The 12,782-nt window shown below is 53.2% G+C and overlaps 5 protein-coding genes across 5 annotated transcripts; 4 read left to right on the top strand and 1 right to left on the bottom strand.

Moving 5' to 3' along the window:
• Positions 1 to 3,270: 3,270 nt before the first annotated feature.
• On the bottom strand, positions 3,271 to 5,901 carry J4E90_007577 (uncharacterized protein; the record flags this gene model as incomplete). The annotated part of the gene is made up of 3 exons (XM_051437112.1): positions 3,271 to 4,010; positions 4,061 to 5,726; positions 5,782 to 5,901. The coding sequence occupies 3 exons, from the start codon at positions 5,899 to 5,901 to the stop codon at positions 3,271 to 3,273; spliced, it is 2,526 nt and encodes an 841-aa protein (XP_051288858.1).
• Positions 5,902 to 6,319: 418 nt separating this feature from the next.
• Positions 6,320 to 7,645, top strand: J4E90_007576 (uncharacterized protein; the record flags this gene model as incomplete). The annotated part of the gene is made up of 1 exon (XM_051437111.1): positions 6,320 to 7,645. One exon carries the CDS (start codon positions 6,320 to 6,322, stop codon positions 7,643 to 7,645), a length of 1,326 nt encoding a protein of 441 aa, XP_051288857.1.
• Positions 7,646 to 7,780: 135 nt separating this feature from the next.
• Positions 7,781 to 8,350, top strand: J4E90_007575 (uncharacterized protein; the record flags this gene model as incomplete). Its single annotated transcript, XM_051437110.1, has 2 exons — positions 7,781 to 7,823; positions 7,872 to 8,350. The coding sequence occupies 2 exons, from the start codon at positions 7,781 to 7,783 to the stop codon at positions 8,348 to 8,350; spliced, it is 522 nt and encodes a 173-aa protein (XP_051288856.1).
• A 228-nt stretch (positions 8,351 to 8,578) lies between these two features.
• Positions 8,579 to 9,569, top strand: J4E90_007574 (uncharacterized protein; the record flags this gene model as incomplete). Its single annotated transcript, XM_051437109.1, has 2 exons — positions 8,579 to 8,643; positions 8,696 to 9,569. 2 exons carry the CDS (start codon positions 8,579 to 8,581, stop codon positions 9,567 to 9,569), a joined length of 939 nt encoding a protein of 312 aa, XP_051288855.1.
• A 1,401-nt stretch (positions 9,570 to 10,970) lies between these two features.
• Positions 10,971 to 12,482, top strand: J4E90_007573 (uncharacterized protein; the record flags this gene model as incomplete). The annotated part of the gene is made up of 1 exon (XM_051437108.1): positions 10,971 to 12,482. The coding sequence occupies one exon, from the start codon at positions 10,971 to 10,973 to the stop codon at positions 12,480 to 12,482; it is 1,512 nt and encodes a 503-aa protein (XP_051288854.1).
• Positions 12,483 to 12,782: the final 300 nt, after the last annotated feature.

Genomic DNA, 12,782 nt, shown 5'->3' with positions numbered 1-12,782 from the left:
GAGGAAGGCAGAAGGGAAGATGACGCCGAACGAACAGAGACTGGAAAGAATAAGGCTGGCGAAGGAGAGATTTGACAAGGATGTGAAGACTAAGAGGAAGGAGTTGTGGGGAGATCAATAGGGCGGATTTGATGATGGAGATAGTGGTGCTACTTGAATGGCAGAATGACTACATGTACACTGTGATGTAGCAGCTCTTCAACGATAGAATTGAGAAATTCAGCTTATTTGTAAAATATAAACCGCTCTCGAGTCGCCTACATATCTAAATCCCTACAAATACACAACCACAAGTCAAGAAAGCACTACAGAAGACCACTTAACTTAAACACATCGATTTGATATCGACCACATACTCAGCCATCTTCACATCCAGCAACCTCGAGACCCTATCCATATCCCACAGCAGCGCCACCAAAGCCGCGCGTCCACCAAACCCACAAATCAGCACATTTACCTACCATACTCCGAACATGTGTACAGGCGTCCGCCCCAAAAAATGTCCTAAATGTCACAGAAGTGGCAAAGATTACTCACCCTATTTGGAAAGCGGTAACCGAACAGTCCGATGTCCAGATTCCTGGGTACTAGCACCAGCGGGAAGCAAGTTCCCCACCAAATGTCATACAGTCCATTTGACGGAAGACACCAACCCGGCGACAAATGATTGTGTGAAGTGTGATCCTCCAACGAAGAAAGCTCCAGGAAAAACTAAGGCAACTGCTAAGAAGACTACTCCATCGGTTGGTACGAAAGTCCAGAGGAAGACAAAGGGGGCTGTGGAGAAGACTCCGAGATTGACTGGGGTGATCAGTGAACAAGTTGCTGCGGAGATATTGGTGAGCATGTCTAAGCATAATCAGAAATAGGCTGCTGAGGCAAGTGCTACGGGCAGAAATGCAGGACAGAGTGCTCATCATCGGTAGATGCGAAAGTTTACATGGGGATGGGTCGAATTACTGCGCATGTATATTACTTCAAAGTTTAGAATCGGGGTCAGCGATCTATAAGAAATGTCAATAACACTCTCTATGCGACTTCATGAAGAACAACTGCAAACCCATTACCCATCAACTTCCCACGCGCCTGAAACAAAAGAGTCTTCACTCTCAATCACCCTACACTGTTTAGCAGCAGGAGCTCTCTCTTTAAACCCCATAGGCGTGGCGGTGAACAACAATTACGAGGGAACACTGAACTCGAATGCGTAACCCAACTAGACCCCGTCTGCACCGACCACTGATCTACCCCCACACCCGCAATCCGCCCGAACCGTCTCCTTTGTTTCTCCTCCATCGTTGTGACGGTGAACAACAACCACGAGGGCCTCGCCCTGAACTCGAAGGCGCAACCCACTTAGACCTCTTCTGCACCGACCACGGATCTACATCCACACCCACACCCATAATCCGCTCGAACCGTCTCCTCTCCTCTATATATACCTCGTTCTTCCAACTTGTCTCCCAAGCCTTGCGCAAGTATGCTCTCGTTTCCTTGATGAATTGCACCCGGGTCTGACGTCTTGGGAATTTTCTCGCATTCCCATCCGCATCCGCATTTTCTAGGATGATGCGTCCAGCCGACGCGAGTAGGTAGTATGACTCCTGACACGGGAAACAGCAGGGTCGGTATGTGAAGGTGGGAAACCAGTGAACTCCAAGTTCTCTGCCGGGTTTGTGGAATTCGCCTTGCACAATGTATTGGAGGACGTGGAACACATCTGCGTAGATGGTAGATAGCTCCTCAAATAGCTCCTCAGAACTTCTTAGACGGGAATTTTCGGAAGAAGAGAGCTGATTGAGCTGAGTGAGTAGGCAGCGGGCGATGGTGATGTGGAAGTGATAGGAATATTCTTTTACTTCGTCCAAAACGGCGCGAATATATGGAGGGAGACGTCCTCCATCGAAACGCGTATTGCGATTGGATAGACGGTCGATTACGCTGATACCTTTTGTGCAGGCGGCTACGCAAGCCAAGTCATTCTTGGCATGCTCAGCGTCATCGGCGCGATCTCTGTGTATCGAAAGCTCAGTGAGGAGAACATGAGCATCGGGCCAGTGTGGTTGTTTGACGATTTGCATCGTGTCTTGTAGAAGATCCTCATGGGTGCAGCCTTCAATCGTGAGACGGCGGCAGCCACGGATGCCATCTCGTATGGGTTGTAATAGCTGTTCTTGTATACGCCGTGAAGGAATCTCGCAATTTCCTTCCTCGTCAGTGTTCGTACCTGCGTTCAGTGTGACGTGTAACTTCACCCCCATGTCTGGTATTTTCGTGTGGCCATGGTGCATCCTTTCAATCTCCAATCTCCTGCAAAATTCGCTCAGGTCCGACAAAAGCATCACTATCCTGGTTGTCAAGGAGCGAGAGGAGCGAGAGGATTCAAGAAACCGGTCGAGCTGAAAGACGAGGTCCATCTCACAATGCGGGAAGACCTTTGGCTCTTCTTCGCTCAAACTGGGGTGCGGCTCTGGTATGCAGCCACCAGTGTGGCTGATGGAAAAGATGTGGATCGGTTGACCGGGCCTGTGGAACCAGTCTTGTATATTGGCATTCTGAACCTCGACGCGCACGAAAGTGTTGCTGTTTGACAGGAAGGGCTTTGCTTCATCATAGATCTGCTTGTTTGCGAGGAGTGTATTAATGCCGAGACGTCCCCGCTTTACTATGGGTGCTCCCGCATGCAGGTTTGAGTACTCGTGGATAGTAGAGGGAGCTGTTCGACAGCTATCGAAGCCTAGCGCAAATTCGTAGACATTGTCTCGTAGCTCGCGTGGTAGATCAAGAAGGCGGAACGGCTGTTTAGTGAGGTGAGTGTTCATGATGCTTGGCAAGAATTGTGGTGTAGGAAGGTAGGAGCGTTCAAGGCGCTGCGGTTTGCTTATACACGGCTGGCAGTAGCGGCTCGCTTCCACTGCATCTGTCTAGCGTATCGAGACAGAGTCATTCCACTTAGCTCAGACTGCTGCCTGGGCTTACGCAATCGCTAACAACGATAAGGCGTAAAAGTCGTAAAGTATTATAGTATTGACAAGGGCGTTACGCAAACTCGTGGCATTCGCCTCTCGGACCGAATCCAGATGATACGCCAATAGGATAACCGCACTGAAGCGCTACAATACATGCCTAGGCAAGCAAGTTTATAACCGTCCGATCCTGATACCCCTCAACGCCAGAATGTCCGCTCGCCGGCATGACCATCAGTGTGCGTCGCAAAGTCCAGATCCATCGTTGGCTAAACCAACGGCTTGTGTCAAACATTGACAATTCTTACTCAACGCCCTCGACTTTCCTCAGAAATTCCCTGACACGGCCAACCTCCACACCCTCGCCTTCTTCGCTGTCCAGAGCCGCCACCAGGCCTTCGAGACACTCTTCAATCCTGTTCTCTTCTACCTTTGTGCATAGACTGACGACCTTGCGGTACATCATCTCCAGTTGCCCGTCCTTCTCTTTCAGCATCTTACTCCGTTTGAGTAGTGCACCGTTCGCGTTCGTGTAGGTGTGTAGTCGTTGTTGGAGGACGGAGGCGGCGGGGAGTTGCTGGACTGCATAGGCCTGATATTGTGGCTGATGCGATACCTGTTTGAGCGTTGCGGGATCCAGTGGAATGGTTGTCGACAAATAGGGGGCTCCATCTGATGCGCGGCAATCCAGATGGTCGCCTGCTTGCCGGAGCTCGTAAGGCAAGTCGTCTTCTTTGATGAGCATGCCTGCACCTTCCGCATCGGCGTATCCTATCCTCTTCTTCTCGTGCAAATCGATGTCCCCTGCATTGACAGAAAGCATATGCCGTTGTGGCTCAAGCCAACGCTTCAGATTCGATATCCGCTTAGCGCGATCTTGTCGTAAACGTAAACGAGCACGTAGTGACTCCAGCCTTTGTTGCTCCTGCTTCTGTTGAGTAGATAATTGAGTGATCAGCTCATTCGTTTGATCTATCGTGTCTTGTTTCAGACGCGCCTCTTGCGTGAACTGCATTGAAGCAGACTGGAGGATACCATTCATCACTGTAATCACATTAGCGGGATTCTCGTAATAGATACAAATTCAAACTTACAGGGTTGTATCTCTCGGCTGGTCTCTTCGACCTTGCTCAAGGGCGCCTTGCCCTTGCTGGGGCTGTTTGCGGCGATTATGACTTCGCCGTCGCCGAGATCGCTGCCAACACCAAAGTCGATCGGTCTCGTGCCTTTGTGGTTGGGTATGGTCGGGTCCGCCTGAACTTCCATGAGCTGAGAGATAATGTTGCGATTGCCTATCCTTGCTGCTAGGTTGAGTGCTGTATTGCCGGCTTTGTCGCGTGCGTTGACCATCTCTTGCATAAACCTCATCAATCCTATTGGTTTCGGGTAGTTGCTGGTGTCGTGGAAAGAAGGCACCTGGTTGGCGCCAATGTTGCTGCGTACGAGATACTCAAGAAGTGCCTCGAGGTAGTACTTGCTGGAGGCCGCACGCCCTTTTATGGCACAGGTCACCGCGATGTGATGCAGGATCGTCCGTCCCTGGGAGTCGCGGAGTTCGATAAGTGGCGCCAGGATCTCGAGCGTTTCTGGGAAGCAGCTGTGGTCCAGGCTGTTGTTGACGGACACTGCACTCATCAGTGGTGTTTGACCTGAAGCATTTCCTCTGAACATGTTCGCTCCTTTGGAAACCAATAGCCTCATCAACGAGACTCGGGCCAGTGTCGCGGCCCAATGTAGAGCTGTATTTGAGGTGTTGTCAATTGGCATGTCCAGATCTGCGCCAGAGAGGTGAAGAATGGCTGGATGGTTCGTGAAGTCTGTCCTAGTCTGATCCGCGAATAGATCCGTAAGCATGGCTTGCTTCTCTTCGTTGTGCTTGGTGTCGGGGTGCGGTAGAGGTGGCAGGGCCGAGGGAACCTCGCCATCGGGAAGTGCAATGCGCTGTCCTGTCTGATGTTGGTAGAAGCTCTCACTTGGTTCTGTCGGCGAGCCAAGATCGCGCATAGACATGTCTGCGCCGTTGGGTTGTGAGTAGGATTCGTCTTGGGATGTTCGCATGCGCTTCCTTGGTGGCTCTTGCGGGTCTTCAAGGCCTGTGCCATAGGCTGAGTCGGTGTGTCCGTTCTGCCCGCTGAAACTACGCTCCGATGCTACGCTCTGCTGGCTGCTGGTGCGGAATGATTCCTGGCTAGCGAGAGGTCCCTGTGACGGCCGTGCCATGCTTCTCCGGCCTTGCGAGGAGGAAGCGGGTCGCGGTGCGGGTGAATTCAGTCGCGCGACCTTGTTCATGGCGGCAAGTGCGCTGGTGGCTGTCGAGGAGATGTTGCTGAAAAAGGTACCGCCGACACTCTGGCTAGTAGTGCGGCCGTCCATGCTCTGGGTGTAGAAGCGCTTCCTATTTGCTGCCATGGCCTGCTCTTTGGTGGGTGTCTCGATGCCCTGGCCCTGTCCCTGGTTGCCATCGACGCTGACATCGTAGTCCAGCAGCGGGCGCAAGACATCCTCGACACCGTACTGGCGACAAAACTCTCTTCCGCGGCGGTAGCAGATCCATGTGCCCTGGTACTTGCCGTAGCCGCCCTGGACCTTTTCGTGTTCGCCGTTCAGTATCTCCTTCTCGAGGACCTTGGTGCGCTTTCCTTTGTCAACGCCAGCCACCTTGAGGATCTGGGTGGCATTGAGCCAGCCGTCAGAGCGTCGGCGCATAACAGCGACCCGATTGACTTCCATTTCGTAGACAGAGACGCCCGAGTAAACAGCCTAGATTGTCAGCGACTTGGTGCAACTGCGCAAATGCGGTGGTGGTGGTGCCTACGGTGTATATCTGGGGCTTCTCCATGGCGTGCTGCTGGTAGCCGTTCATGTCGGAAAAGGACCGGTTGAAGCCAGCGGGCGCAGCCATGAGTCCCTGGCTGTGGGGAGAGTTGGCGTACATGGCCGACTGGGGCGGCGAACCTGCGGGAAAGGATAGCGACGAGCGCGCGACTTGCATTATGTCAGCGCAGTGCTGGCGGGCGTGGTGATGGTGACTGTACGGGTCAAACGATCATGGGGCAGGCGCGGACAGAGGCTGGGCGCAGCGTGGGCAGGTGCAGTCGGGGTGCGCAGCCGTGGGCCGTAAGCGGTAGCCTCGGTGGAGGGTGCGATGGGCGATAGGCGATATGCGCCGTATCAGGACTCGATGTTGATATGCGGGTGGGCGGGGGGTGAATGTGCCGTCGCTCGTGGAGACTCTAGAGGAGTGGAGATTCCAGAGGTCGCGTCTACGCGTCGCGGCCAATCAGCCGCCGCCCGAGTTTCCTTGCCCAGAGCACGGCCACGACTTGTCTGCTACCTTCCGGCTCGTCTCCCGCATGCCTACGCCATTCCAGCAGAGCGCGTCACGTCTGCGGCCAGTCCATCTGCTGCGTGCCCTGCTGCGTGAGGCGTCGTACCTGCCCGATGCCATAGCCCGCACCTACTTCCGCCGCTACATTGTCAGCCGATTCAAGGCGTATCAGCCCAAGCAAAATGCGACGGCTTCCTTCGACGTCCAGGCCGTGGAGAAGTACAAGCACAGGAGCTTCAAAAGGCGGCAGATAGCGATCATCAATGAGCGCACACGACCAATGCTCAAGAAGGGGCAGAAGGGCCTGAACTTCCTGCGCCGGGCCAACCTGGGCGAGATACCATGTCTGCAGAAGGTCCTGTTCTTCGCCTATGGGCGCATGGGAAGGAGGAAGTACATCTTGCTAGAGAGATTGCTGACGCCAGACCACATCATGGACGGCGGCGCACTCGCAACGCCCATCGACCCAGGGCAGGCACCGCTGCAGAAGCTCTACTACAGCAATAAGCGCTATCTGCAGTATTTCGATGCGCCCAAAGCCGCCTCCAAGACCGAGTATACCATCAACATCTCTAGCCGCTACTCCCGATTGCGCGCCGTCCTCAAGTCGCAGTGCCAGAAGGGCATCTCCATACACCGAGGGATCAAGCGTCCAGCCATGAAGACGCCTATCAACAATGTCTGGGAGCGGCCCATGCCGATCAAGCGCGCAGTCAACAATGTCCGACGCTGGTATGCCGAGACAATGACGAGATTACTTCCTCCATTACCGACCGAAGAGTGGGACAATATGCATGCCATGGTTGTTGGGGACCGAAAGATCGATTTGGTCAGACGGAGAGGCCGCGCTTCAGTATTGAGTGCTGAGCCAGTCATAGAAGACGACTTCTTCGCCCACACAGTAGAAGCAGGCGTTGCTTTAGACAAGCCCAGCAGGGCAGACATGCCTGCAGGCGTGCAGCGACCGCATACCATCAACCCTAGGTTCATGAAGCGCATGTATACAAAGCTCCTCATGCTATGCTGCAAGGTCGAGTATGACGACGAGCAGAAGCGATGGAAACCAATCTGGGGCGAACCTATGAAGTACATCAAACCCAGCCTCTACAACGTCCCTACAGATGAAGCGCTCTTTGCAGGTGTTGATGCTACAGGCAAGATCCCGAAGGCGCCCAAGAAGCATCTGCTGGAGAAATCACAGCATGTCCAGCCACGGAATGCCGAGGGCGAATACATGCGTTTTCCCTTCTTTGCCGAACGGCTTCCAGAAGAGCACCCAATACGCAGGGAATTGGATGAGTGGAAGAGGAAACGTGCTGCTGCGAGAGAACAAAAGCGGGAAGTGTCGTAGCCCTGGAGGCGGGGCACTACCCCACAACCTTGGAACGCGATTTGTAGGGCGCGTCTTACATGCACATAAAGTAGGCAGCACTCAGCACCGTACTTTGACCGTCACAGTGCATTGAGCAACGTTTTGACAAGCACAATGGCATCTTCAAGCGCAACAATTCGCCACGCGACCCGTGAAGGTAGGGTATCCCCAGCCCACAGTAGAAGCCTACTAACAGCCTGTGCAGATGTTCCTACCATCCTAGCCCTTATCAAGGAGCTTGCGCTCTACGAGAACGCCAGCGACAAGGTTGACTCAACCGAAGAAATCCTTACGCGCACCCTCGCACACTACGACCCTTCCACCTCGACCTTCTCTGAAGGCTTCGCCCGTACACTCCTCCTCAGCGACCCCGACGGCACGGTAGCAGGCATGGCTCTATACTTCTACAACTACAGCACATGGACAGGCGTGCCAGGCATCTACCTGGAAGACCTGTTCGTCAAGGAGAGCTACAGGAAGAAGGGCTATGGTAAGAGACTTCTTAAGGAGCTCGCTGGAGAGGTGCTCAAGGTCGGAGGCAGGAGGCTCGAATGGAGTTGCCTGGACTGGAATGAGCCCAGTCTGAAGTTCTACGAGAGCGAGATCATAGGGGCGCAAAGGAAGACGGCATGGGTAGGCTTGCGTGTGGACGGAGACGCATTGGAGAAGCTTGCAAAGTCGTAATCTTGAGAGACAAGAACTTATCTGGTGCTTGCTGAGACTTGGCTCTATTCTTGTTTGCTCCTGCCCGGTGTTTGCTTGAGGAACAGCCACGTGAACACGCGTAACCAGGTCCGTGCGCTGCAGTCCTCACAACGTCTTACAACAACGACTGCACATGTACTCTTTACCTCTCAGGCCTCAGTCAACTCAAGTTACAGCTCCCTATACTTTGTAGCTCGCAACACCACCATGGCCAGCCCGCCCTTCATGGTCGAATCGGCTGAGATCGACAGTTGTTGGGAGCAGCTGCGTAAGTGAGTTATTATGAATGTAACGCAATCTGGCAGCAGTACTAACACATCGCAGACTACTAAAGCACGAGTACGAACAAACTGCGCTCAACGAGATCCAACAATCTGTCAACCTACATGAAGGCCTTGACGATATCCTTCACCTCACCATCGACGCGGATGGTTCCCCGATACCAACTATTGATAGCATCAAATCAAATTTGGGAGTTGCGCGGGATGTCAGCAAGGACATTAAGGAAGCTACAAAAGCCTACAATGTCGCTGTATGCCGTACTATCGGACCTGCCGTGTACGGAAGATTACCCCGAGAACTCCGCGATATGATCTACGAGTATTTGACTACGCGTCTAACGTATATCTGCTTCGAAGATGTACAGTTTGTCCTGGAGAATGCCAATACGTATTCTATCTGTCCAGAGCACTACTGGCGAGCCGATGTCATCGGGTTTGAAGTAGCTCATGAGCTCAGAGAATCTTGGTACCGGGACACCACGTTCTATGTCGAGCGCGATCAGTCCACCGAGTACGTTGTCAACAAAGACTATTTCAACGCAGGTCTGCAACCCCGCGAACTCATCACCAACCTCATACGCCGAATTTGGATCGAGGAAAGTGAGACAGAAGCAGCAAACGCACAGATCCTGCGATATCTCGACGAGCTGTTCCTGTTGAGAACAGTGACACATTTATGTGTTGATTTGAACATGTCTAACGTCAGGTTGATTGACAAGGGAAGGATGTTCAGGGGAATTCTGCAGCTTATACGTCCGACGATTCTACGTCTGCGAAGATCAGATTATCAGTGTAAAATCACAACAAGTGACGACCGATTTGGGGAGGTCATGTTTTTTGATATTATCAAGCAGTGGGAGAACGAGCTTGAAAGGGAGATTATGAGGGGCGATAGTACTGCGCGAAGCGGTGTCTAGGCGGAAGGGAGAGGATCTGCCGCGACAGGAAGAAGGCAAGGTGTATCACCAATTGCGTTCTCGATTTTTCTGGGCTCAATCAGAATATATCGAGGAGCGTAGGAGCGCCCATCGGTCAAGGATTGCGATAATGCAGTGGACAGCCATGACTCATGGGTGACAACCAGTTCTGTGCTTGGTTTGAATTTGGAGGTCCAATGGCCACGTCACATCTGGTATCAAGTCCATCAATATCCAAGAAGACATATCTTCCATCTCGCTATTTCCTCTTCAATGCTCAGCTGCGAATCGAACAACATGCGACCAGCTTACGTATACCTCTAGGCCCCTGTCGTCAACAATCACCGGCGGCAAACTCCCTCATAAAAAGACGTCGACTGTCCAACTTTCTGCCTTCGGTTTTCGGATTCCATCGTTGGCCGGCCCGAGATGAATGGAGGTTTCGGGGGGCTCGGAAGTCTTGGACCGTAGAAGGACCGACCCGTCAGTATCGACCAAGATGAGTACGCGTGGATCATGACGGCAACTCAAACGATCAAGAGTGTGCGCATGTAGTTTCGCAAGACGGAATTTGATGGGCTGGCGATACACAGCACATCTCTCCAAGTAGGAAGATGCGGGAGTAAATGAAGTTAAAGTGCGCGCTAATTTCAACATGACGGACGCATCGACTGTAAGAAGGATCTTCATTCTACGACTATGTTCACGAGGTACTATAGCAAAAGTAGCAGTCACTACCCATTCATAACAGCAAGGTACAAGGTAGCGGATATCTTCACCTAGGGTGTTCGGCATAATACCCAATCTACGAGTTCCCTCGTGGTAGCCAGCCGGACTTTGCACCGCCACCATCGCACAACATGAACCTGACCCCTCGACCACTCCTTCATTCCAGCCGATGACGAAAGAGGAGGTTGGTGTGGGCATGTCGGGTTCCACGGCATCCAGCCACGAGCTGACAACTCCAGAGATTACCAGGATTAGATACGCTCCCCACGTCGGAAGTCAAGACCAGTCCGAAGCCGACAAAACGTAGATTACTATGGGGCTTGCTTACCTTGCTTAGGCATAGCTAATCGAACGGAATATAGAAGCTTCACTACTGAATTGAGTTAGCCATGATGACCACTTACTTGATTGCGCTGTCCTTGCGAATAACCTATCTCGGACAGGTAGGACCTTGTGTGCTAGCAAGGTAACACACGGCTGAGCATGTACTGACAGTCAGAAGGTAACGGCCCTTCTGGTCGGATTCGGACGCTGACATACTTCCACGGCTGGGATTCAGGCCTCATGGATAGTTCTAAGGTCACCTGAACGCGTAGGCATGAAGCAGTCAGTATATATGAGCAAGCTGCTCATCGATGTTAAGGCACCATCAACGAACATCTCAGCTTCCACATGCCCATCACAATCGTTACCGCCAGGATGCATTCTCAGTTCATTTCTCCCCGGATCGGGAAGAGCGCCATGCTCCTCCTACTCTCCTCCTACCTTTCGAGCTACGCATTTGCGACGGCAGTCCCCGAATCCGTCGACGTTGCTGTAATAGGCGCAGGACTTTCCGGTTTGACAGCAGCGCGAGACCTTATCCACGGCGGTAAATCCGTCATTGTGCTCGAGGCCAGAGACCGCGTCGGCGGTAAAGTCTACAACCACCCACTGAAGAATGGGGGTGTCACGGAAGTAGGCGCCGAGTTTGTGGGACCCACGCAGGACAAAGTGCTGGAGATGATTTCCGAGCTGGGGCTGCAGACATTCGACACCTACAGCGAAGGGAAGTCCATCTTGTGGAGGAACGGCACTCGAACAGCTTACACTCCTGATCCAGCACTTGGTGGTTCACCGCCAGTGGACATGGCGTCTCTTCCTCTGGTTGCCAGTGCGCAGAAGCAACTAGACGACTGGGCAGCTGAAGTCAACACGAGTGCACCCTGGACGCATCCCAAGGCTAAGGAGCTTGACAGCATGACGTTCCAGCAGTACATCGATCAGGCAGCACCCCACGCGGACGCCGCCTTCGTCTTGACCTCAGCCAGCAAGGCCATCTGGGCTGCGGAGCCACGAGAGCTCTCTGTGCTATACGTCGTCGCATACATCGCAGCAGGCGGAAACGAGACCAACGTTGGAACACTGGCTCGACTGATCGGCATCCAAGGCGGAGGTCAAGAGAAGCGAGTCGTAGGCGGAACAGGACTCATTCCAGAGCGTCTTGCCGAGAAGGTCGGACACGAACACATCGTCATGAACGCCGCCGTATCAACCGTCACCAAGACATCCAACGGCTACAAAGTAGTATCCCGAGCAGGAACCGTCCACGCAAAGCAAGTCGTCCTCGCCATGGCGCCACCCCTCCTCCGTCAAATCACCTTCTCACCTGCCCTTCCCACCACCCGCCAACAGCTCAACCAAGCAATGAAGATGCCATCCATCGGCAAAGGCATCCCCATCTACAGCACCCCCTTCTGGCGCAAAACCGAAGGCCTAAACGCCCAAGTCATCTCCGATAACGGTTCCACACGTGTAACCTTCGACTCCACACCCGAAGACAGCAAATTCGGCGCCCTCCTCGGCTTCCTCCTCGGCGACGAAATGCGCGCGCTCGACGCCCTCAGCCCCGCTGAATGTGAAGAGAAGATCCTGTCAGACTACGTGCGGTATTTCGGCGAGGAAGCAAAGACCAACACGGAGTTTGTGTTGCAGCGCTGGGACTTGGAGGAGTGGTCCAGAGGAGGACCGGTGGCGGTTGCTCCGCCTAATGTGCTCACAAAGTATGGTCAGGCGCTGACGATGAGGGCCGAGGGGTTGCATTTTGCGGGCACGGAGACGAGTCCGTATTGGACTGGGTATATGGACGGAGCTATCCGGAGTGGAGAGCGTGTTGCTAAGGAGATTATGGGTTCGGGGTACTGATACTTGCGAGGATCGGGGTAGTGGTGATAGTAGTTGTAGTGGAGTAGTGGAGGAGTTACATTGTGATCTTGCCGTTCAAATCTGTGATTAGAAACCTACTTCTATCTCCGGATCATCTTTAGTAAAGAAAATGGGATACTCTTTTCAGCAAAACGGGGTCGTGTCATGTTTAGGAATGCCGGAAAGCAAGAGTTCTAGGTTCTTAGTTCCCAGCGCCATATCCGGGGAAGGTGTTCGTGATCGACAGGCCCGCGCGGAATACACTTTCAGTAGCTGGGGTTGCTAACCTGCGAATTGCTT

Source organism: Alternaria incomplexa (assembly GCF_024043165.1).
Source record: "Alternaria incomplexa strain BMP 0042 chromosome Unknown scaffold_11, whole genome shotgun sequence".
Taxonomy (NCBI): domain Eukaryota; kingdom Fungi; phylum Ascomycota; class Dothideomycetes; order Pleosporales; family Pleosporaceae; genus Alternaria; species Alternaria incomplexa.
This window is presented reverse-complemented; position numbering and strand designations above follow the sequence as displayed.